Here is a 24,993-nt window from a genome sequence, read left to right as displayed (position 1 = left end):
TGGGACAACCTGATCACCTTGTAACCTCCCCAGCGCTTTGCACATAGTAAGTGCTTAACAAACACCATTATTATTATTATTATTATTATTATAAGGGCTTCCCGGCAGGTTCTACGTGTGGGAATTCCGTGTGTCCGGCTTCCTGCCCCTTTCCTCGGAGTTCCTCCCTCCTGTTGGGAAGCCTTCTTTCTCTTCCACCGCCCTGGTCCAAATGTAGAATTTCTTCTACATTTGGACCATTTGGAAGTACATTACATTTGGAAGTACTAATTTGTACTTCCCAAGCGCTTAGTACAGTGCTCTGCACATAGTAAGTGCTCAATAAATATGATTGATTGATTGATTGATTCCCTGCCACTTACCGGGTGGCTCCCAAAGGGAGAGGAAATCAATCTCAATCTGACACACACACACAAAACTGTCATTCATTCATTCATTCGTATTTATTGAGCGCTTACTGTGTTCAGAGCACTGTACTGAGCGCTTGGGAAGTACAAATCGGCAACCACCCGCGCACATCCATAATTACTCCATGCCAAGCTAGTCTGGATAAACAAAAATCGCGCAGGTGACCGTGAGCCCGTTGTGGGCAGGGATTGTCTCTCTCTCTTGCTGAACTGTACTTTCCAAGCGCTTCGTACACTGCTCTCCACATGGCAGGCGCTCAATGAATACGACTGAATGAATAATAATAATAATGATGGCATTTATTAAGCGCTTACTACGTGCAAAGCACTGTTCTAAGCGCTGGGAGGTTACAAGGTGATCAGGCTGTCCCACGAGGGGCTCGCAGTCTTCATCCCCGTTTTCCAGATGAGGTCACTGAGGGCCAGAGAAGCGAAATGACTTGCCCCAAGTCACCCAGCTGACAGGTGGCGGGGCCGGGATTTGAACCCATGACCTCGGACTCCAAAGGCCGGGCTCTTTCCACTGAGCCATGCTGCTTCTCATGACTGTCCCAGATGAGCCGGCAAAATGGGGTTTTGTTTTTCCTTCTCTTCCTCCTCCCTTCTCTCTGTGGAGGACGTTAGTGTCACACTCCCCTACTCTGTTCTCTGGTCCCTGAGGGCAGGGATCCCGTTTTCTCATTCTACTGAACTTCCCCAAGTCCTTAGTAATAATAATAATAATAATAATAATAATAATAATAATAATAATAATAATAATAATAATAATAAATAATAATAATAGCATTTGTTAAGCGCTTACTATGTGCAGAGCACTGTTCTAAGCGCTGGGGGAGGATACAAGGGGATCAAATTGTCCCACATGGGGCTCACAGTCTTCACCCCCATTTTCCAGATGAGGTCACTGAGGCCCAGAGAAGCAAAGTGACTTGCCCAAAGTCACCCGGCTGACAGGTGGCGGAGCCAGGATTTGAACCCATGACCTCGGACTCCAAAGCCCGGGCTCTTGCCACTGAGCCACGCGGCTTCTCAGGCATGGTGGACAGAGCCCAGGCCTGGGAATCTGAAGGTCACGGGTTCTAATCCCAGCACTGCCGCCACTCGGCGGTCGTGTGACTTTGGGCAGGTCACTTCACTTCTCGGTGCCTCCGTTTCCTCGTCTGTAACACGGGAGAGTTGGGACCGCGAGCCCCACGTGGGACAGGGATCGTGTCCAACCCAATTTGCTCGTATCTACCCCTGTGCTTAGTACAGTGCCTGGCACATAGAAAGCGCTTAACTGATTTGATTTTATTTTACTTGTACATATCTATTCTATTTATTTTATTTTGTTAGTATGTTTGGTTTTGTTCTCTGTCTCCCCCTTTTAGACCGTGAGCCCACTGGTGGGTAGGGACTGTCTCTAGATGTTGCCAACTTGGACTTCCCAAGCGCTTAGTACAGTGCTCTGCACACAGTAAGCGCTCAATAAATACAACCCAATTTGCTCGTATCTACCCCCGTGCTTAGTACGGTGCCTGGCACATAGAAAGCGCTTAACTGATTTGATTTTATTTTACTTGTACCTATCTAGTCTATTTATTTTATTTTGTTAGTATGTTTGGTTTTGTTCTCTGTCTCCCCCTTTTAGACTGTGAGCCCACTGCTGGGTAGGGACCATCTCTAGATGTTGCCAACTTGGACTTCCCAAGCGCTTAGTACAGTGCTCTGCACACAGTAAGCGCTCAATAAATACAACCCAATTTGCTTGTATCTACCCCCGTGCTTAGTACAGTGCCTGGCACATAGAAACCGCTTAACTGATTTCATTTTATTTTACTTGTACCTATCTATTCTATTTATTTTATTTTGTTAGGATGTTTGGTTTTGTTCTCTGTCTCCCCCTTTTAGACCGCGAGCCCGCTGTTGCGTAGGGACTGTCTCTATATGTTGCCAACTTGGACTTCCCAAGCGCTTACTACAGTGCTCTGCACACAGTAAGCGCTCAATAAATACAACCCAATTTGCTCGTATCTACCCCCGTGCTTAGTACAGTGCCTGGCACATAGAAAGCGCTTAACTGATTTGATTTTATTTTACTTGTACCTATCTATTCTATTTATTTTATTTTGTTAGGATGTTTGGTTTTGTTCTCTGTCTCCCCCTTTTAGACCGCGAGCCCGCTGTTGCGTAGGGACTGTCTCTATATGTTGCCAACTTGGACTTCCCAAGTGCTTAGTACAGTGCTCTGCACACAGTAAGCGCTCAATAAATACGATTGATGATGATGATACCACAATTACTATTACTATTCTTTGAGGACTGGGATAGAGTCCACTAAATCTACTGTACTCTTCCAAGCGCTACGCACAGTGCTCTGCCCAAACAAATCACTCAATCAACAGAGGGCTGTGTACGGAGCATGCTGCTACACACTTAGGAGAGCCCAATATAATAACAACGATGGTATTTGTTGAGCGCTTACTATGTGCAAAAGCTCCGTTCTAAGCGCTGGGGAGGATACAGGGCGATCGGGTCGTCCCACCGCCTTCATCCCCATTTTGCAGGTGCGGTCACTGAGGCGCAGAGAAGTGATGATGATGATGATGATGTTGGTATTTGCTAAGCGCTTACTATGTGCAAAGCACTGTTCTAAGCGCCGGGGGGATACAAGGTGATCGGGTCGTCCCACATGGGGGGCTCACAGTCGTCATCCCCATTTTCCAGATGAGGGAACTGAGGCCCAGAGAAGTGAAGTGACTCGCCCACGGTCCCACAGCTGACAATTGGCAGAGCCGGGATTTGAACCTATGACCTCTGACTCCAAAGCCCGGGCTCTTTCCACTGAGCCACCCTGCATCCCCTAAAGCTCACCTAAAGCCACCCAGCGGCTCACCTAAAGCCACCCAGCTAAGCGGCGAAGGCGGAATTTGAACCCACGACCTCTGACTCCCAAGCCCGGGCTCTTTCCACTGAGCCGCAGAGAAGTGATGATGATGATGTTGGTATTTGCTAAGCGCTTACTATGTGCAAAGCACCGTTCTAAGCGCTGGGGGGATACAAGGTGATCGGGTCGTCCCACATAGGGGGCTCACAGTCCTCATCCCCATTTTCCAGATGAGGGAACTGAGGCCCAGAGAAGTGAAGTGACGCGCCCGCGGTCCCACAGCTGACAGTTGGCAGAGCCGGGATTTGAACCTATGACCTCTGACTCCAAAGCCCGGGCTCTTTCCCACTGAGCCCCGCTGCTTCCCCTAAAGCTCACCTAAAGCCACCCAGCTAAGTGGCGAAGGCGGAATTTGAACCCACGACCTGTGACTCCCGAGCCCGGGCTCTTCCCACCGAGCCGCGCTGCTTCTCTACTATAACAGAGCTGGCGCTTACTAGTAGGGACTGTCTCTATATGTGGCCAATTTGTACTTCCCAAGCGCTTAGTCCAGTGCTCTGCACATAGTAAGCGCTCAATAGATATGATTGATGGTGATGATGATGATATCATGGGCTAATAATCAATCCCCCCCCCCCAGTTTCCTGAGGCCGAGTAGCCGTCGGGCAGCGACCCGGGACGGACCGTGAGGAAGGGGGGGGCGCGGGGTTGGGCGCGCGTACCTCGCCGATGTCGCCCTGCACCACTCGGATGGGGTCGATCAGGATATCCCGGGCAAGTTTCTCGATCTTCTTCCGGAAAGTGGCACTGAACAGCAGAGCTGGGGGCAAGGAAAAGGCTGCCGGTGGTCAGCGCCCGCTTCCCACTTGCCGCCGGCCCTCCGCCTTCCGGAGCCGGGCGAGGGAGGAGCGGAGATGGGGGTGTGTGTGTGTGTGTGGGTGGGTGGGTGGGTGGGTGTGGGTGTGTGTGGGTGTGTGGGTGTGGGTGGTGGGGAGAGTCCCCTTTTCGACTGTGAGCCCACTGTTGGGTAGGGACTGTCTCTATGTGTTGCCAATTTGTACTTCCCAAGCGCTTAGTCCAGTGCTCTGCACATAGCAAGCGCTCAATAAATACGATTGATTGATTGATTGATTGATTGATTGAAAGGGGGGGGTGCCTGGCAACTGGCAGCCTCAAAATGGCAACGACGGCAGCGTGGCTCGGTTAGACTGTGAGCCCACTGTTGGGTGGGGACCGTCTCTCTACGTTGCCAATTTGGACTTCCCAAGCGCTTAGTACAGTGCTCTGCACATAGTAAGCGCTCAATAAATACGATTGATTGATTGATTGATTGATTGATTGATTGAAAGGGGGGGGTGCCTGGCAACTGGCAGCCTCAAAATGGCAACGACGGCAGCGTGGCTCAGTTAGACTGTGAGCCCACTGCTGGGTAGGGACCGTCTCTATACGTTGCCAATTTGGACTTCCCAAGCGCTTAGTACAGTGCTCTGCACACAGTAAGCGCTCAATAAATACGAATGATTGATTGATTGATTGATTGAAAGGGGGGGGTGCCTGGCAACTGGCAGCCTCAAAATGGCAACGACGGCAGCGTGGCTCGGTTAGACTGTGAGCCCACTGCTGGGTAGGGACCGTCTCTCTACGTTGCCAATTTGGACTTCCCAAGCGCTTAGTCCAGTGCTCTGCACATAGGAAGCGCTCAATAAATACGACTGATGATGAAAAGAGCACGGGCTTTGGGGTCAGAGGTCGCGGGTTCGAATCCCGACTCCACCACATGACGGCTGTGTGACCTTGGGCAAGTCACTGAGCCTCAGTGACCTCATCTGTAAAAGGGGGATGGATTGTGAGCCCCCCGTGGGGCGACTTGATCACCTTGTATCAATCAATCAATCAATCATATTTATTGAGCGCTTACTGTGTGCAGAGCACTGGACTAAGCGCTTGGGAAGTCCAAGTTGGCAACAGATAGAGACAGTCCCTACCCAACAGTGGGCTCACAGTCTAGAAGGGGGAGACAGAGAAGAAAACCAAACATACTAACAAAATAAAATAAATAGAATAGATATGTACAAGTAAAATAGAGCAATAAATATGTACAAACATATATACATATATACAGGTGCTGTGGAGAAGGGAAGGAGGTAAGATCTTTTTCTAGCTTTCCTTAAAGGGATAAGGGGACGGGGGATGGGATCATCATCATCAATCGTATTTATTGAGCGCTTACTATGTGCAGAGCACTGTACTAAGCGCTTGGGAAGTACAAATTGGCAACATATAGAGACAGTCCCTACCCAACAGTGGGCTCACAGTCTAAAAGTCTTAACAAATGCCATCGTTATTATTATTATTGCGGCCGAGCCGGACGGTGGGCTCCGGATTAATAAAGGTGGCAACGGGCAGACGCAAGCCTACAGACTGGGTGCCCCGGGACGCCCGCGGCCACATTTTCGGGCCTTTTGGATGGGGTCCCTCTCGGGCAGCACGGTAACGGGAGGGGAGGAGGAGGTGGGCGTTGCAAGGCGCTCCTCCCTCAATCAATCAATCAATCAATCGTATTTATTGAGCGCTTACTATGTGCAGAGCACTGTACTAAGAGCTTGGGAAGTACAAATTGGCATCACATAGAGACAGTCCCTACCCAACAGTGGGCTCACAGTCTAAAAGGGGGAGACAGAGAACAGAACCAAACATACCAACAAAATAAAATAAGTAGGATAGAAATGTACAAGTAAAATAAATAAATAGAGTAATAAATCTGTACAACCATATATACATATATACAGGTGCTGTGGGGAGGGGAAGGAGGTAAGGCGGGGGGGATGGGGAGGGGGTGAGGAAGGAGGGGGCTCAGTCTGGGAAGGCCTCCTGGAGGAGGTGAGCTCTCAGCAGGGCCTTGAAGGGAGGAAGAGAGCTAGCTTGGCGGATGGGCAGAGGGATTGGGGGCATTCCAGGCCCGGGGGAGGACGTGGGCCGGGGGACTCCTCCCTCCTCCCTCCTGACCCAAGCGGGCAGCGGCCGGCCCGACGCTCCGAGACGCTTCCGGGCCCGGGCCGCCGAGCCGGATGTGCCGCTCCGGACTCCCGGGGCCCGGACGTGGAGGCGGGTCGCCGACACCCGCGATCCCTTATGGCCACTGTTGGGTTGGGACCGTCTCTCTATGTTGCCAACTTGGACTTCCCAAGCGCTTAGTACAGTGCTCTGCACACAGTAAGCGCTCAATAAATACGATTGATTGATTGATTGATTTTGGCGGGAGCGGCCCAGGCCAAGCTTCTGCTCGGCCGCTGCTGAGGGGACTGTCGCGGAGGCGGGGACCCCAGAACCGGGAGGGATCGGGACGGCCCCGAGGACTCACCCCAGGGACCCCCGGACCCCACCACGGCGATTCAGGAAACCCCAAGGACCGAGCTCCATGACCCCGAAGTGAAGGCCGGCCCGGACAGACGGTTTCGTACTCACTTTGCCGGTCGGGACGGACGTGGCTGGCCACGGATCGCACCTGGTACTCTAGAAGGAGAAAACCCGGGGGCGTTAGACGGTCCCCTCCGCCGGCGTGGCCCTCGGGGGCCGGGGAGTGCTTTTCACAAAGTCTCGGGGGGCAAAAGAACCCCGGTGGGCCCACAGCCTTGCTGCTCCTTCCCCGAAAGCACATCCCGAGACCCCCTCCATGGGGAAGGGCCGGGCACCGCGGGCACAACTGGCCTCACGTAATAATAATGATGGCATTTATTAAGCGCTTTCTATGTGCAAAGCACTGTTCGGGGGGGATACAAGGTGATGAGGTTGTCCCCCGTGGGGCTCCCAGTCTTCATCCTCATTTTCCAGCTGAGGGAACTGAGGCCCAGAGAAGTGAAGTGACTTGCCCAAAGTCACCCAGCTGACAAGCGGCGGAGCTGGGATTTGAACCCCGACCTCTGACTCCAAAGCCCGGGCTCTTTTCCACTGAGCCACGCTGCTTCTCACATGGGGCAGGACAGGGAGGGAGAAAGCCAAAAGACGTCCCGGTCTGGGCCAGAAGCAAAAAATCCCTCTGGGATGGGGTGGAGAGAGGAGGACGAGGGGAGAGAAACGGCAGGGCCTGTCTCGGTTTTCCCGGGCTCCCTTTTATCATCGTCAATCATATTTATTGAGCGCTTACTATGTGCAGAGCACCGTACTAAGCGCTTAAAGTCCCTTTTAGACTGTGAGCCCACTGTTGGGTAGGGACTGTCTCTAGATGTTGCCAACTTGGACTTCCCAAGCGCTTAGTCCAGTGCTCTGCACACAGTAAGCGCTCAATAAATACGATTGATTGATTGATTGATTGCTCGTCCGGGAGAAAACAGCCCCGCAGTGACCAACCTGCTGCCCTCCCTTGAGACTGTAAGCTCGCTGTGGGGAAGGAACGTGTCTGACTGCACTCCCCAAGCGCTCAGCACAGTGCTCTGCACAGCGCAAGCGCTCGAGGAGTACGACTGACTGAGGACCGCTGGGAGTTAAACGAAGGTGGCTTAGAAGAACTCCCGTATTCCCGTTTCTCGGCAGCGTCTCCTGTGACACGAATCTCAGACGCAGTGGGAAAATTCAGGAAAAGGGGACGGGGAGGGGAGGGCGGAGGGGAAAGAGGGAGAGTCTCTTCCGCAGCCAGGGACCGGCACCTACCGAAACCCATGTCGAACATCCGGTCGGCTTCGTCGAACACCAGGTACGAGACCCGCTGGAGATTGGTGGCTTTCTTCTTCACGTGGTCGATCAGCCGGCCCTGGGGCGGATCCGAGAGGAAACCGGCTTCAGAGACAACCGGGTCGGGGGAACCCTCCGGCTTTAATCAATCAATCAATCGTATTTATTGAGCGCTGACTATGTGCAGAGCACTGCTTTAGGCACGGAGCACGGGCCGGCCCGGGCCTTGACGCCCTGAGACGTCCTTCTTGACCGCGACCCCGCTGTTGGGTAGGGACCGTCTCTATATGTTGCCAACTTGGACTTTTTTTTTTTTTAATATGGCATTTATCAAGCGCTTACTATGTGCAAAGCACTGTTCTAAGCGCTGGGGAGGTTACGAGGTGATCGGGTGGTCCCACGGGGGGCTCCCAGTCTTCATCCCCATTTGACAGATGAGATCACTGGGGCACGGAGAAGTGCCTTGCCCAGAGTCACACAGCTGACAATTGGAAGAGTCGGGATTGGAACCCGCAACCTCTGACTCCAAAGCCCGGGCATTTATTAAGCGCTTACTATGTGCAAAGCACTGTTCTAAGCGCTGGGGAGGTTACGAGGTGATCGGGTGGTCCCACGGGGGGCTCCCAGTCTTCATCCCCATTTGACAGATGAGATCACTGGGGCACGGAGAAGTGCCTTGCCCAGAGTCACACAGCTAATTGGCAGAGTCAGGATTGGAACCCGCGACCTCTGACTCCAAAGCCCGGGCTCTTTCCATTGAGTGAGCGCTCAATAAATACGACTGAATGAATGAATCCCCCTTTTCCCACTGAGACCCACGGAGAAGGGGAAAGGGGTTGGGGCGTCCAAGCCGCCCGCTCCAACTTCACTACCTGCTATCACCTCCGGCGTCCAAAAAGTCCCCCGAGGAGATGCGTTCGAGGCACTGGCAATTTTTTAAAGCCACCCCAGGCTTTTTTTCAGGGGGGGAACTAGGGTCTCCCTTACCCTAAACAGCCCGGGAGAGCCGAAGAGTCCGTCTTGGGCCGGACAGCCCAGCCCGGACCCCCGGGCGACCCCGGCCCGAGAGCCCAGACGCCCACCAAAGCCCTTGCGGGCACGCAGGCAGGACACTCCGGGCCCTCAGGAGTGTCTATCGGGTCACTTTGGGCCGCGGGCCGCCACGGGCCGACCGATCCCGGGCTCAGCCGGCGGGGCTCCGGACCGGCCGGACCCGATCCCGCCAGGACACGGGGAGGCCGAAGAGGGACCGGGGGAAAGGCGGGACCACGGGACTCGTCCTCTTAATCAATCAATCAATCAATCAATCGTATTTATTGAGCGCTTACTATGTGCAGAGCACTGGACTAAGCGCTTGGGAAGTACAAATTGGCATCACATAGAGACAGTCCCTACCCAACAGTGGGCTCACAGTCTAAAAGGGGGAGACAGAGAACAGAACCAAACATACCAACAAAATAAAATGAGTAGGATAGAAATGTACAAGTAAAATAAATAAATAAATAAATAAATAGAGTAAAAAATATGTACAACCATATATACATATATACAGGTGCTGTGGGGAAGTTAGTTCTCGGTCTCCCCCTTTTCGACTGTGAGCCCACTGCTGGGTAAGGACTGTCTCTCTATGTTGCCAACTTGGACTTCCCAAGCGCTTAGTCCAGTGCTCTGCACACAGTAAGCGCTCAATAAATACGACTGATTGATTGATTGATTGGTCAACGGACATCCGGTTGGATTCCCGACCGGCCTCTCCTGATGTGCTGGGAATCCCCGGCTCCGGGCTTGGGGCTGACGTCTCCTCCCGAAGAAGCCAGGCGGCTATTCTCTTTTCACGAACCCGCTCACTGCCTCTCAAGAGCAGCTAGATTGTAATCTCTCTGAGGGCAGGGAAGCGTGCTGGACGTCTACCGGACTCTCCCAGGCGCTCAGCACGGCGCTCTGCACACGGCAGGCACTCAGCTACAACTTTTCTAGACTGTGAACCCACTGTTGGGTAGGAACTGTCTTTAGATGTTGCCAACTTGGACTTCCCAAGCGTTTAGTACAGTGTTCTGCACACGGTAAACGCTCAATAAATACGATTGAACTGAAGAACTGACAGGGCCGAGCTAAAATTCTCAGTTAGACGGGGCTTACGCCCCCTCACCTCCTCACTCCCTCCGTAGGCGTGCAGACAAAAAACCCTCCGCTGCCAGGCACAATAATAATAATAGATGGTATTTGTTAAGCGCTTACTATGTGCCAAGCGCTGTTTTAAGCACTGGGGTGGATGCAAGCTAATCAGGTTGTCCCACATGGGGCTCACTCTTCATCCCCATTTTCCAGATGAGGCCCAGAGAAGTGAAGTGGCTTGCCCAAAGTCACACAGCCGATGAGTGGCGGTGCCGGGATTAGAACCCACGACCTCTGACTCCCAAGCCCGGGCCCTCGCCACTGAGCCACGCTGCTTCTCCAAGAGCGGGGCTGTAGGACACCCTACGACCTTCAACTGCCCGAAGGCCCGAGAGCCCGGAATCTGGGCTCCGTCTGGATCCTCGTGTTTTAGGGCTTCTCATCCGATGTTGGACAACGTTCCCAAAGGGGTCTGGGAATGGCCCCGCAGAGAAGGGAAGAACCAGGACCCCCAAAAGCGAGCTTGTCCGCTGGCCTGACCGGGCTCCTCTGCCGCCCCGTGGCCGAAGCCCCGGCCGGTGGTGTCACCCGTGGGCCCCCCCGACTCCATCATTACCAAAGACACGTCTCCTCCGAGAAGCCTTCCCTCAGTCCCCCTTTCTTCTTCTCCCACTCCCTCCTGCGGCCCCGACTTGCTCCCTCTCTATTCATCCTTTTGTTCTGACGACTTGACACTTGTCCACATGTTTTGTTTTGTTGTGTCTCCCCCTTCTAGATTGTAAGCCAGCCGTGGGGTAGGAACCGTCTCTCCAGGTTGCCAACTTGGACTTCCCAAGCGCTTAGTCCAGTGCTCCGCACACAGGAAGCGCTCAATAAATACGACTGAATGAAGGAATCCCCCCTCCCAGCCCCACACCTCTCATACGTCCCTATCTGTCAGTTCTTCATTTCTATTAACGTCCGTCCCCCCCCCTCTAGACGTAAACTCGTTGTGGGCAGGGAGTACGTCCGCTTATTGCTGTACTGTTCTCTCCCAATCGCTCAGTTTCGTGCTCTGCACACAGGAAGCGCTCAATAGATACGACTGAATGAAGGAATCCTCCCTCCCAGCCCCACACCTCTCATCCGTCCCTATCTGTCAGTTCTTCATTTCTATTAACGTCCGTCTCCCCCACTAGACGTAAACTCATTGTGGGCAGGGAGTATGTCTGCTTATTGCTGTACTGTTCCCTCCCAAGCGCTCAGTTTCATGTTCGGCACACAGGAAGCGCTCAATAAATACGAGTGAATGAAGGAATCCCCCCTCCCAGCCCCACACCACTCATACGTCCCTGTCAGTTCTTCATTTCTATTAACGTCCGTCTCCCTCCTCTAGACGCAAACTCGTTGTGGGCAGGGAGTATGTCTGCTTATTGCTGTACTGTTCCCTCCCAAGCGCTCAGTTTCATGTTCGGCACACAGGAAGCGCTCAATAAATACGATTGAATGAAGGAATCCCCCCTCCCAGCCCCACACCACTCATACGTCCCTGTCAGTTCTTCATTTCTATTAACGTCCGTCTCCCCCCTCTAGACGTAAACTCGTTGTGGGCAGGGAGTACGTCCGCTTATTGCTGTACTGTTCTCTCCCAATCGCTCAGTTTCGTGCTCTGCACACAGGAAGCGCTCAATAGATACGACTGAATGAAGGAATCCCCCCTCCCAGCCCCACACCTCTCATCCGTCCCTATCTGTCAGTTCTTCATTTCTATTAACGTCCGTCTCCCCCACTAGACGTAAACTCATTGTGGGCAGGGAGTATGTCTGCTTATTGCTGTACTGTTCCCTCCCAAGCGCTCAGTTTCATGTTCGGCACACAGGAAGCGCTCAATAAATACGATTGAATGAAGGAATCCCCCCTCCCAGCCCCACACCTCTCATACATCCCTATCTGTCAGTTCTTCATTTCTATTAACATCCGTCTCCCCCCTCTAGACGTAAACTCGTTGTGGGCAGGGAGCATGTCCGCTTATTGCTGTACTGTTCCCTCCCAATCGCTCAGTTTCGTGCTCTGCACACAGGAAGCGCTCAATAAATACGACTGAATGAAGGAATCCCCCCTCCCAGCCCCACACCTCTCATCCGTCCCTATCTGTCAGTTCTTCATTTCTATTAACGTCCGTCTCCCCCCTCTAGACGTAAACTCGTTGTGGGCAGGGAGTATGTCCGCTTATTGCTATATTGTTCTCTCCCAAGTGCTCAGTTTCGTGCTCTGCACCCAGGAAGCGCTCAATAAATACGTCTAAATGAATGAATCCCCCCTCCCAGCCCCACACCTCTCACACATCCCTATCTGTCAGTTCTTCATTTCTATTAACATCCGTCTCCCCCCCTCTAGACGTAAACTCGTTGTGGACAGGGAGTATGTCCGCTTATTGCTGTACTGTTCTCTCCCAAGCGCTCAGTTTCGTGCTCTGCACAGGAAGCGCTCAATAAATACAACTGAATGAATGAATCCCCCCTCCCAGCCCCACACCTCTCATCCGTCCCTATCTGTCAGTCCTTCATTTCTATTAACGTCCGTCTCCCCCCTCTAGACGTAAACTCGTTGTGGGCAGGGAGCGTGTCTGCTTATTGCTGTACCGTTCTCTCCCAAGCGCTCAGTTTCGTGCTCTGCACAAGAAGCGCTCAATAAATACGATTGAATGAAGGAATCCCCCCTCCCAGCCCCACACCTCTCATACGTCCCTATCTGTCAGTTCTTCACTTCTATTAACGTCCGTCTCCCCCCTCTAGATGTAAAATCGTTGTGGGCAGGGAGCATGTCTGCTTATTGCCGTACTGTTCTTTCCCAATCGCTCAGTTTCGTGCTCGGCGCACAGGATGCGCTCAGTAAATACCATCGACCGATCGAGCCTGCGTCGAAGCAGACGGGGAGGGGTTGGGATCCCCCAGAGCTCGGCGCGGCGGCCCGCCCGGTCGGCGTCTCTCACCGGGGTGCAGACGACGATCTCGGCCCCTTCCTGCAGGGCTTTGGCCTGCTCCCACATGCTCCCGCCGCCGTACACCGCCACGGACCGCAGGTTGTACGCTTTGCCGAACCGCTTGCACTCGGCGTGGATCTGCGAGGGACGAAAAGCGGCTCGTCGGGCGGCGGCTCCTCGCCGCCCCGGAGGGCGAGCTGGCGCCGGGGGGAAAGGGGCCCGCTGGCCTTTTAAACCTTGGAAAAATCGCTGTCCCTAATGATGCTTCTGGGTTTGCGGCATTCCCTCTTTCCTCTCCTGTCTGCCTCCAGATCTCTCCTCCCCTTATTCCTCAGACTGTGAGCTCCCGGAAGGCAGGGGAACCGGTCCGAGTCTCTCGACATTTACGCGGTGCTCCTCGAGACGTCGTGGCCCTCCAGGAATCCCATCTCCCCCAGGAGGCCTTCCTCCCACGCGAAACCCTTGATTTCCCCCCTCCGCGTCGACTCTGCCCTCGGCCGGGCTCTCCGACGCTCGGCCCGGCCCCAAAATACATTCGCAAACCTTCCTCTACTCTACTGTTTCCCCTCTCCTTAGCCTGTAAGCTCCTTGTGGGCAGGGAGCGCACCTTCCAACTCTGCAGTACCGCACTTTGCCGAGCGCTTACTACAGTGCTCTGCACCTAGTAAGCGCTCTCGAAATACCACTGACTGGACGATGGATCGATAGAAACAGCTCGAGACGGTAAGCTCGTTACGGGCTGGGAAGGTGTCTGCCGATTCTGCTCCCAAGCGCTTGGTACACGAGCAAATTGAGTTGGCCACGTCCCCGTCCCGCGTGCGGCTCAGAGTCTCAGTCCCCACTTGACGGATGAGGTAACTGAGGCACAGAGAATAATCATAATTTGTGGATTTGTTAAGCGCTTACTAGGTGCAAAGCACTGTTCTTAGGCATATAGTAGGCACTGGTCCAGCCAGCGGCCTAGGGACGGAGGCTTAGCTCCACACTCAGAGTCAGAGAAAGCTCGGGACCCTTGGCCCGCTCCCCGTCCCCGGGACGAGGAAGCCGGGACCGCCGGGGCCGGACCGACCCGCCGACCGACCGACCTGCTGACACAGCTCCCGCGTCGGGCAGACGATGACGGCGATGGGGCCGTCCCCGGGCTCCAGCTCTTTCTGGTCCATGATGTGAATGAGCATGGGCCAGATGAAGGCCGCCGTCTTCCCGCTGCCCGTTTTGGCGATGCCGATCATGTCTCGGCCGCTCAGGGCCACTGGAACGCCCTGGAAGACGGACGGTTAGTGCTGTACGAAGCGCTTAGTACAGGGCTCCGCACGTAGTAAGCGCTCAGTAAATACGACTGATGATGATCGCTGACGGTGCCCCGCTGAACGCCCCGACTCCGGCCACCCCCACGATCCTTCCTGGCCCGCGGCGGTCACGGCCCCTGGGGTGGGGTCACCCGAGGAAGCCCTCAAACTTCCTCTGACGGCCAAGCGGGGAGAGGAAGGCGAGGGAGGAGAGGAGGGGACGAATTCTCCCGTACGCCACCCCCCTCGTTAAATGCGACTGATCCATTTTTAGACTGTGAGCCCACCGTGGGGTAGGGACTGTCTCTAGATGTTGCCAATCTGTACTTCCCAAGCGCTTAGTACAGTGCTCTGCACACAGTAAGCGCTCAATAAATACGATTGATGATGATTAAATAACTCTGAGGAAGGGAGGAAACGGGCTCAGTCTTTCCCACCGCCCTTTGCGACGTAATCCCCAGCCCAACTCGGCGACGGCCTCCTTCGGTGCCGGGCTGTGTCCTCCACAGCCGGCGTGACTGTTGAGACTCTTCCTCCCTCCCGGGGAATAATTCCCATCTCGTTCATTCATTCAGTCATATTTACTGAGCGCAGGGCACTGTACTAAGCGCTTGGGAGGTACAAGTTGGCAACATAGAGAGACGGCAACCTCTGGCCTCCCCGCAACCGAGATGGGGGCAATCAGTCACTCCTGAGTTTGAGCGTGTTGTTGTTTTTTAAATGGTATTAAAGTGCTTACTACGTGCCAGGCACTGTACTAAGCACTGGGTTAGACACAAGCTAATCAGGTTGGAAAAAGCCCCCGTCCCACACGGGGCTCACACTCTTCACCCCCATTTTACAGAGGAGATAACCGAGGCCTAGAGGAGTGAAGTGACTTAACCAAGGTCACACGGCAGGCAGGTGGTGGAGCTGGGATCAGAACCCATATCATTCAAAGGGAAGACCCTGTGGGCCAGATTTTCTAACACAATAATAATAATAATTGTGGTATCTGTTGAGCGCTTACTACGTGCCAGGCCCTGTACTAAGTGCTGGGCTGGATACCAGCAAATTGAGTTGGCCACAGTCCCTGTCCCACGTGCGGCTCAGAGTCTCAGTCCCCACTCGACAGATGAGGTAACTGAGGCACAGAGAATAATCATCATCATCATCAATCGTATTTATTGAGCGCTTACTATGTGCAGAGCACTGTACTAAGCGCTTGGGAAGTACAAATTGGCAACACATAGAGACAGTCCCTACCCAACAGTGGGCTCACAGTCTAAAAGGGGGAGGGCACATAGTTGTGCACATAGAGGGCACATAACAATAATCATAATTTTGGGATTTGTTAAGCACTTACTATGTGCAAAGCACTGTTCTAAGCGCTGGGGAGGGTACAAGGTGATCAGGTTGCCCCATGTGGGACTCACAATCAATCTCCATTTTACAGGTGAGGGAACTGAGGCACAGAGAAGTGACACGGCTGACAAGTGGGGGAGCAGGGACCCGTGACCTCTGACCCCCAAGCCCGGGCTCTTTCCACTGAGCCACGCTGCTTCTCTAATAACAATGGCATCAAGCGCTTAGTACAGTGCTCTGCACATAGTAAGCGCTCAATAAATACGATCGATGATGATCTATTAAGCACTATGTGCAGAGCACTGTTCTAAGCGCCGGGGAGGGGACAAGGTGATCAGGCTGTCCCGCGCGGGGCTCCCGGTCTTCATCCCCATTTTACAGATGAGGCCCAGAGAAGTGAAGTGACTTGCCCGAGGCCACACAGCAGACAATCAATTGAGGGGAAGGGCAGACCCAAAGCGGCCCGGAGGCCCCAGCCCCTCTTCCCGGCGACCTCTGGCACCGGACGGCCCGCAGATCCCAGCCCCGGCCCTCCCGGGCTCACCTGGCACTGGATAGGAGTCGGCTGGGTGTACTCGGATTTCCGAATCTGGTGCATGAGCTGCTCGTCAAAGCCGAAGTGAGCAAAACTGCTGCCCGGCCTGGGCGGGGCGGCCCCGGACACCTAAAACCAGAGAGAATAGTAATATCATCATCATCACCAATCGTATTTATTGAGCGCTTACTATGTGCAGAGCACTGGACTAAGCGCTTGGGAAGTACAAAATTGGCAACAAATAGAGACAGTCCCTACCCGACAGTGGGCTCACAGTCTAAAAGGGGGAGACAGAGAACAAAACCAAACATACTAACAAAATAAAATAGATATGTACAAATAAAATAAATAGAGTAAAAATATGTACAAACATATATACATATATACAGGTGCTGCGGGGAAGGGAAGGAGGTAAGATGGGGGGGATGGAGAGGGGGACGAGGGGGAGAGGAAGGAAGGGGCTCAGTCTGGGAAGGCCTCCTGGAGGAGGCGAGCTCTCAGCAGGGCCTTGAAGGGAGGAAGAGAGCTAGCTGGGCGGGTGGGCAGAGGGATTGGGGGCATTCCAGGCCCGGGGGATGACGTGGGCCGTTAATAATAACGTTGGTATTTGTTAAGCGCTTACTATGTGCCAAGCACTGTTCTAAGCGCTGGGATAGACACAAGGCTCGTAGGTTGTCATCATCATCATCAATCGTATTTATTGAGCGCTTACTATGTGCAGAGCACTGTACTAAGCGCTTGGGAAATACAAATTGGCAACACATAGAGACAGTCCCTACCCAACAGTGGGTTCCTGTCCCACTTGGGGCTCCCAGTCTTCACCCCCATTTTCCAGATGAGGGAACTGAGGCCCAGAGAAGTGAAATGACCTGCCTGAAGTCACCCAGCTGACAAGCGGCGGAGCCGGGATTAGAACCCACGACCTCTGGCTCCCAAGGCCGGGCTCCTTCCACTAAGCCGTGCTGCTTATTACTCCATTTATTCATTTATCTTACTTGTACCTATCTATTCTATTTATTTTATTTTGTTAGTATGTTTGGTTTGGTTCTCTGTCTCCCCCTTCTAGACTGTGAGCCCACTGTTGGGTAGGGCCCGTCTCTATGTGTTGCCAACTTGGACTTCCCAAGCGCTTAGTACAGTGCTCTGCACACAGTAAGCGCTCAATAAATACGATTGATTGATTGATTGATTGATTCTCACAGAGGCTCGGCCAGGATGGCGAGCGGCACGGCAAAGGAAGGGGAGCCGCCCGCGACCCCCGGCGTGGCCTGGGCCGCCACACAGTCCGAGTCCCGGCTCGGGCCCCTCCCCTTCCCTCCGGAAAAACCGTCGATCCACGTCCGTCCTCACACCCGGCGGCAACGTAAACCCCGGGACTTTGTGGGGAAGAATCCCGGCGACGGGACCGGTGCCAAAGAGGGGGAAATCGTCAACCCCTTTAAGGGACGGTCCCGCTCGGGTCCCGTCTCACTTCCCGGGAGCCCCGAGGAAGGGGCCCGCTGGCCTCTAATCCGGTCTGGAGGCTAAAACGGCGATAAGTCGAAAGCCACTGACGGTCATCGATGAGAAGAGTAAACTGGAAACACGACCCTGTCCTAACATTTCAGGAGCCGAGGGGACCAAGACGATGGAGTCGGGACTATTTCCTGGGACTTCCATCACCCGTGCACCCTATTTCCTGCTTGCTGGTGAACGGGGAGGGGAAAAGGGGAAAGGAGGGAGAGAGGGGAGAAGGGGGGGAACCTGCGGATGGACATGATATTTAAATGATGGGTAGAGAGGGATGCTTGTATGAGGGAGAGGAAATCTCTTCTGGACAAACAGGAAGATGGAGAGGGAAGGGGGAGAGGGGTCTCTGAGCTGCAGGTGCGCCTCTTTTTCAAGCCTGGAAGCTCTTCGCTCGCTCTACCGTACTGTCCTAAGCGCTGACCAGAGGGCTCTGCAACCAGCAGCCCCGCAAGGAAGACGACAGACCGGACCCTAGGAGAGGATAAGCAGCCCAGATGGGGCGAGGCGTAGGCGGGGGTCAGCCATTACAAGGTCTGGGGACCGGCAAGATAGTCAAGTGACGCCAACCTTCCACTTCTAGTGCGGGGTGGGAAAAAGAGGCAGATATTTGGGGGGTCGGGGCGGGGACTTGGAGGGGACAGGCTCACAAGAGACCATGGGCCAGAAGAGCACCCTCTTGAGAAGCAGCGTGGCTCAGTCGAAAGAGCCCGGGCTTTGGAGTCAGAGGTCATGGGTTCAAATCCCGGCTCCGCCAACTGTCAGCTGTGTGACTTTGGGCAAGTCACCTCACTTCTCTGGGCCTCAGTTCCCTCATCTGTAAAATGGGGATGAAGACTGTGAGCCCCCCCGTGGGACAACCTAATCACCTTGTAACCCCCCAGCGCTTAGAACAGTGCTTTGCACATAGTAAGCGCTTAATAAATGCTATCATTATTCTTATTATTGTCATTGGGGGGACAGGGGTGTCTCTTCAGCCCCAACTGGAAACGCTGAGTAGGGTTGAGTCCAGCTCAAAAGAAAAAAAATCCACGGGGCTCTCTCGCCTCGCCCCAATGGGTCGAAGAGACGGGACACTGTCATCGGGAATGGGACGGAAGGGGCCTTGGCCTGCCCCACTTAGGCCCTGGAACTCAGGAGAAGGGTTCCTGGGAGAAGGAGAAGGAGAAGGGCCTTGGGGCCGCCGGGAAGTCACGGGGTCCTACGTGAGAGTCACAGAAAACTCCTCGCGTTTGGGGCTAGCTGGAATGGGCGGCAGGGAGCCCTTCTAGGAGAATTTAAGCCCGTTCCTTGCGAGGATCCTCGCCGCCGGGTCACCCCAAAGGTGCGGGCTAGTGGGCCCCAGGTGGCACCTCCTCCCAGGGATTCCCTCGGTTCTCACCCGCAGATTGAGCTTGTGGCGCAGATCTATCACTTGCTGTGGAGTGAGGCTGGTGATCTCCTCGTGCTCATTGTAGAAATTCTTCTCAAACGGGGGATATTCAATCTGCGGGTCCAATTAGTCAAAGTTAGTCCACGACGCGCGCGGAGCCGCTCCAAGTTTCACTTCGCCGCCGAGGCTTCGGAGCCGTCGCGGAAGCGCGACCCTTCGAGTCCTCATCTCCCCAAGCTTCCAAAACCTCTAGGGGTTGCCCATCTACCTCCCATCAAACCTTTGGCTTTAGAGCACTCAATCGGCTGGCTCCCTCCGACTTTACCTCGCTGCTCTCCTACTATAGCGCAGCCCGCGCACTTCCCTCCTCCATCACCAACTTACTCGCTGCGCCTCCATCTCACTGCCGACTGCTCACCCACATCTTGCCCCTGGCCTGAAACTCCCCACCTTGTATATATGTATATACGTTTGTACGTATTTTTTACTCTATTTATTTATTTATTTTATTTGTACATATCTATTCTATTTATTTTATTAGTATGTTTGGTTTTGTTCTGTGTCTCCCCCTTTTAGACTGTGAGCCCACTGTTGGTTAGGGACTGTCTCTATATGTTGCCAATTTGTACTTCCCAAGCGCTTAGTACAGTGCTCTGCACATAGTAAGCGCTCAATACGATTGCTGATGATGATGATGATGATGTCCAAGGGACCACCCCATCTTCAAAGCCCCCTTGTGACCACCTCTCCTCCAATAGGCCTTCCCTAAGCTGCCATTTCCCCTATCCATCCTCCCTTCTGGTTCGCCCCCGCACTTGGTAGTGTATCCCTGATGGACTTTGATATTCTCCTCAAGTCCCACAGCACTTACATGAACCTCCTTATACTCTATTTCTCCTCTCAGTACTTTAATATCTGTCTCCCCCCCGTAGACTACAAGCTCCTCGTGGGCAGGGACGGGCCTACCAACTCCGGTGTGGCGTCTTTCCCGGGGGCTGGAGTGCGACGCGGTGAGGCCTCGATAGACACCTCTCCGCTTCCCTCGCCCGCCTCCCGCCAGGTTCCGCGGGGGGCTTCCTGCCCCGTCGCCCTGAGCGGAGCCCCCTCAACATCCCCGGAGCCCGGGCTGTCGTGGCAAGGTTGGAATTTCAAAGCAGCGTGAGAACCAGGAGGGGTCGGGGGCCCCCACCTTGAAGGGAAGGGGCCGGGAATGGTCTTTCCACGTCGAGCCGATCCGGAGAGGGTCTTCCCTCCTAGATGCCAGTCTGGCACGAGGCCGCAACTCCCCCGTCCCCTACCATCGCCCCGTCCGAAGACTCCAAGGCCACGGGACGCTTCCGAGCCGAGAGCTCCGGAGACCCCCCTCCAGGCCCCACAGCCCTACCTGTCACTTATTTGCGCGTGCTGACGTCTCCCCGACATCAGGAGACGGGATTCGGCTGGAAACCCAGCCGCCGCGCTCCGGGGACCCTCGGCTCCGGAGCCGGGGGGACGCCTACCTCCGAGTGGTCGATGGGCGGGAGAGGGTCGATGACTTTCTTGGAAGGCGCGATGGGGTTCCCGTCGCTGTCGTACTCCAGGTTATCCTCCTCCTCCTCCGGGACCACGCCCGCCGTGGGGTTCTCGGCCATGTAGCGGAAATAGGCTTCCTGCGGGAAAACACAGGGGTCAGATCGCACCCCCGTCGGACACGGGACCGCCATCTGCTCGCCCCTGAAACCTGCAAATGACGTGAACGCTCCCTTTCGACGCCCACGAGGCGGGGCGGGGGCCGCGATCCCGCCGTCGGAGAGGCGGTCCCGAAGGCCGGATGGACGACCGCCGGAAGGCTGGAGGGGAGCGGGCGAGGCGCTCGGTCGGCGCCCCGGCGGACGTGGCACGGGATCGGAGAGGACCCGTGCGGGGCGGCCCCACCGCGGGACGGAACCCCGACTTTGGCAGCTGCCGCGGAGCGGGACCGCCACCCACCTCTTCCCTAGCTCCCTCTCCCACACTGCCCTCCCGGCCTGACCGGCGGGAAATAAACGACTGAGACGACCGAGAGCCCATCCCACCGGGCCGGAAACGCCGACGGCTCCCTTCGAGAGAGACCCGGACCCGAAGTCACCGGCCGACCGTGCGGCAGGATGTAAAAATCCCACCACACAGTCCCTCGGGGGATAGATTGGCGTGAAAAGCCCCAGTGCTGTTTGGGAGCGACTTCTCCGGCGTGCGGGGACGAGCCGGGGGGGGACCCCAAAGCCGGCCCCCGATCCTCTACTCCTCCGACGTCGGGAGAAGCAGGGCCCGCTGGGTCTCGGGGCCGGGTCCCTGTCCCGAGGCCGCTTTTGGCGGGGGGATACACATAAAAGGTAGAAATACTGCAGAGGAACTCACTTGGTCATCTTCCTCTTCAATGTCATCACGAATACCCCTGGAAAAACAAGCGGAGAAACAAACTTCCCTGCAAATGTTCCACAGACCCAGCTCCGCGCTGCTAAAAGGCTTGTGCGGCGTCGCTCCCGGCTGGGGGAGGGCCCGGCCCGGACCGTGAACAGTCCCCGCTGACCCGCGTGGGTTCCCTGGGGGTGGTCTTCACTGTCGGGGGCTAACGGGAGACTCTCTCAAGATCCTCTCTAAAGTCACCTCGGCCGCCCCGGCCCCCGCTGCGCCGTCGGGAGGTCCCGGGCGGTCACGTCAGGCGGCCGGCGGCGGGACACCTGCCTCCAGCCGGGCCCCCAAGGATGGTGGGTGTTTAGCGGGAGGGACGAAAAGCCTCCCCACTCCCGCCCTCTGATTTTCTTGCTGTCCTGAAGAGGAAGGAACCCGAGCAGCCCTAGCAGCCGCAGCAGGACCAGAAGTCCCACGACCAGCCATCTTGGTGAGCAAAGCGCCTAAAAAGCTTCCTCCTTCAGGACAGCAATACGCAGAGAGACGGGGCCCGCTCCGGGGCTCTGCACGGGGGCTCAGGTGTGTCCTCCTCCCCTCTTCGGGAGTCCGACTATATACTGAGCGCCACGCACCGTCCCGAGGGCGGGGGCGGCCAGCAGCAGGCCGCTCCGTCCCGCTCCAGGTCCTCCCTCTCTTGTCTTGGCTCTTCCCGCCCCTCGTCCCGGCAGCAACACTAGACTGAAAGCTCTTTGAGGGCAGGGAACGGGTCTACCGCCTCCGCCGTATTGTCATCACTCTGCACATAGTAAGCGCTCAGTAAATACGATTGATGATCATCATCATCATCAACCGTATTTATTGAGCGCTTACTGTGTGCGGAGCACTGTACTAAGTGCTTGGGAAGTACAATTTGGCAACATATAGAGACGGTCCCTACCCAATAGTGGGCTCCATATTGTCCTCACCCAAGCGCTTAATACGGTGCTCTGCACACCGTAAGCGCTCGATAAACATGCCCGATTGATTATACTATCAATCAATCAAATTTATTGAGCGCTTACTGTGTGCAGAGCACTGGACTAAGCGCTCGGGAAGTACAAGTTGGCAACATCTAGAGACGGTCCCTACCCAACAGCGGGCTCACAGTCTAGAAGGGGGAGACAGAGAACCGAACCAAACATATTAACATTGATATGTGAATATTAATGTTAATAATAGTGTTAATATTAACATATACTAGACAGAGAAATGGTCAAGAGGGGCTGCAAACATTCACTGGGCATGGCTGAGACCTGATCGTCGCCCCCGCAGCCCTCGCGAGGCCCGTGAGCTTCAGTGAGACGCTCTCTCAGGCAAGGGCTGGGGTGGGGGACGCACCCCCCAAAAACTCAGTCCACCGGCATAAGCATCAGATGGCGAATCAGGCCATCAGTTCTACCTCTCCCCTTCAAGGATTTTATGATCATTACTACTAATAACCGTGGTTATTTGTTAAGTGCTTCCTAGGGTGTCGAGCGCTGTTCTAAGAGGTAGAAACCAGATCGCCAGGTCCAACGGGGGACTCGGTGTTTAAACAGGAGGGAGAAAAGGGACTGAATGCCCATTTCGCAGATGAAGGAAGCGACTTGCCCAGAAGGTAGGTGGCGGAGCCGGGATTAGAACTCGTGTCCTCTGACTCCCAACCCCACTCTCCTTCCCCTAGGCCGCCACGCTTCTCTCCGGGCCGAAGCTGCTTCGGCACAGCCCTGCCCCGATCCCTGACTCTCCCCCCGGCTAAGCCGGCGTTAATCCCTGCAGAGGCGGAGAAAACGGCGGAGAAAACAGGGGACGACCCCGCTATGGAACACGGACGCCGTTTGCAGCGGAGCGGAGCGAACACGGCCGTACGCAGGTACCCTCGGTGGGGCCGGGGAAGCGACTTACTTGACGTTTTTCTTCTCCTTGTCCTTATCCTCGAGTCGCTTCATGTCTCGGGCCGCCTGATCCTGAGGGAAGAGGAAAGGCCGTAGGCTGTGAGCTCGTGGTGGGCAGGGAATGTGTCTGATACACCGGACTCTCTCAAGCGCTTAGCACGGTGCCCCGCACCAAGTAAGCGCTCAATAAATACGACTGACCGACCGACTGGGACGGCCTGGGGAGAGGAAAAAAGTGTTTTCGAAGAATTTAAGTGCACTACCCTGAAAGTAAATTAGCACGAGCTAAAAAGAATTCCTCTCCTCATTCCCCGTGAAGGGACGTACTCATGGCACAATGGAAAGCTAACGCTTGATGTACTCCTTGAGGGCAGGAACCAACTCTGTTATAATGTATGCTCCCAAGTGCTTAGCACAGTGCTCTGCACACAGAAAGCGCTCAAGAAATACCGTTGATTGACTAATTGCCAGGCTCCATCGCCACTCCGTCAAAGATCTGGTCCCAGCAAGGAATCTCGGGCGGGGGGACGGGAACGACGACTTTTTCAGAAAACAGAGCGCTACTCGGTTTCTCTGACATCGGCTTGTCCCAGCGATTTATTCACTTGTGGAATAAAGATCACCCAGGGAACTCAATTTTCCTAATGTTTCCAGGAGAAGCGGGCCCAGTGCAAAAAGCACAGGCCTGGAGTCAGAGAACAACTCTTGGACGTATTTACTATTCTATTTATTTATTCTATTTTGTTAATGATGTGCATTTAGCTTTAATTCTATTTGTTCTGACGACTTGACACCAGTCCATGTGATTGGTTTTGTTGTCTGTCTCCCCCTTCTAGCCCGTTGTTGGGTAGGGACCGTCTCTATACGTTGCCAACTTGGACTTCCCAAGCGCTTAATACAGTGCTCTGCACACAGTAAGCGCTCAATAAATACGATTGAATGAATGAATGAATGAATGAGGGTTCTCATCCTGGCTCTGCCATTTACCTGCTGCGTGTGTCCTTGGGCATGCCACTTCACTCTGCCTCAGTTTCTTCATCTATAAAACAGGGGGTTCCAAACCCGTCCTCCCTCCTCCTCAGACTATGAGCCCCGTATGGGGCGGGGCCAGTCCTGATTATTTTGTACCTACTCAATCAATCAATTGTATTTATTGAGCGCTTCCTATGTGCAGAGCACTGTACTAAGCGCTTGGGAAGTACAAATTGGCAACATATAGAGATGGTCCCTACCCAACAGTGGGCTCACAGTCTAAAACGGGGAGACAGAGAACAAAAGCAAACATACTAACAAAATAAAATAAATAGAATAGATATGTACAAGTAAAATAAATAAATAAATACAGTAATAAGTATACTGACTATACTCCTCAGTATAGTGTCGGGCACATAGAAAGCACTTAAATCCCCCAAATATTACCATCATTCTTAAATGTATAAGGCTGAAAATGTTAGGAAAAAACCTCGTTCTGGTTCACAGATCGAGTGACCGCATTTCATCGCCCCTCCCTCATTACCAACCAGCAAACGGTTGCCCAGCGTTCGACAGCAGAGGAATCAGGGCTGGCTCAAGTCCTTCACTCATTTATTCCTTCCATCGTATTTATTGAGCGCTTACTGTGTGCAGAGCACTGTACTAAGCGCTTG

The 24,993-nt window shown here is 54.4% G+C and overlaps 1 protein-coding gene across 1 annotated transcript in view; it reads right to left on the bottom strand.

Annotated features, from left to right (window-relative positions):
• The window catches only part of DDX42 (DEAD-box helicase 42), a 50,390-nt gene that overhangs the window by 7,714 nt on the left and 17,683 nt on the right, over positions 1 to 24,993 (bottom strand). The window contains exons 4-13 of the mRNA XM_038753449.1: positions 23,358 to 23,419; positions 21,441 to 21,477; positions 20,564 to 20,713; positions 19,074 to 19,178; positions 16,196 to 16,315; positions 14,104 to 14,280; positions 13,028 to 13,156; positions 7,921 to 8,020; positions 6,739 to 6,786; positions 3,996 to 4,093 (exon numbers count right to left, since the gene is read on the bottom strand). Of these exons, the coding sequence (XP_038609377.1) occupies positions 3,996 to 4,093; positions 6,739 to 6,786; positions 7,921 to 8,020; positions 13,028 to 13,156; positions 14,104 to 14,280; positions 16,196 to 16,315; positions 19,074 to 19,178; positions 20,564 to 20,713; positions 21,441 to 21,477; positions 23,358 to 23,419 (1,026 nt within the window). The remainder of the gene's footprint in view (positions 1 to 3,995; positions 4,094 to 6,738; positions 6,787 to 7,920; positions 8,021 to 13,027; positions 13,157 to 14,103; positions 14,281 to 16,195; positions 16,316 to 19,073; positions 19,179 to 20,563; positions 20,714 to 21,440; positions 21,478 to 23,357; positions 23,420 to 24,993) is intronic.

The sequence above is a fragment of the Tachyglossus aculeatus genome, chromosome 11 (genome assembly GCF_015852505.1).
Source record: "Tachyglossus aculeatus isolate mTacAcu1 chromosome 11, mTacAcu1.pri, whole genome shotgun sequence".
Classification (NCBI taxonomy): Eukaryota; Metazoa; Chordata; class Mammalia; order Monotremata; family Tachyglossidae; genus Tachyglossus; species Tachyglossus aculeatus.
Note: the sequence above shows the minus strand (reverse complement) of the source record. Positions and strands in the feature narration are given on the sequence as shown.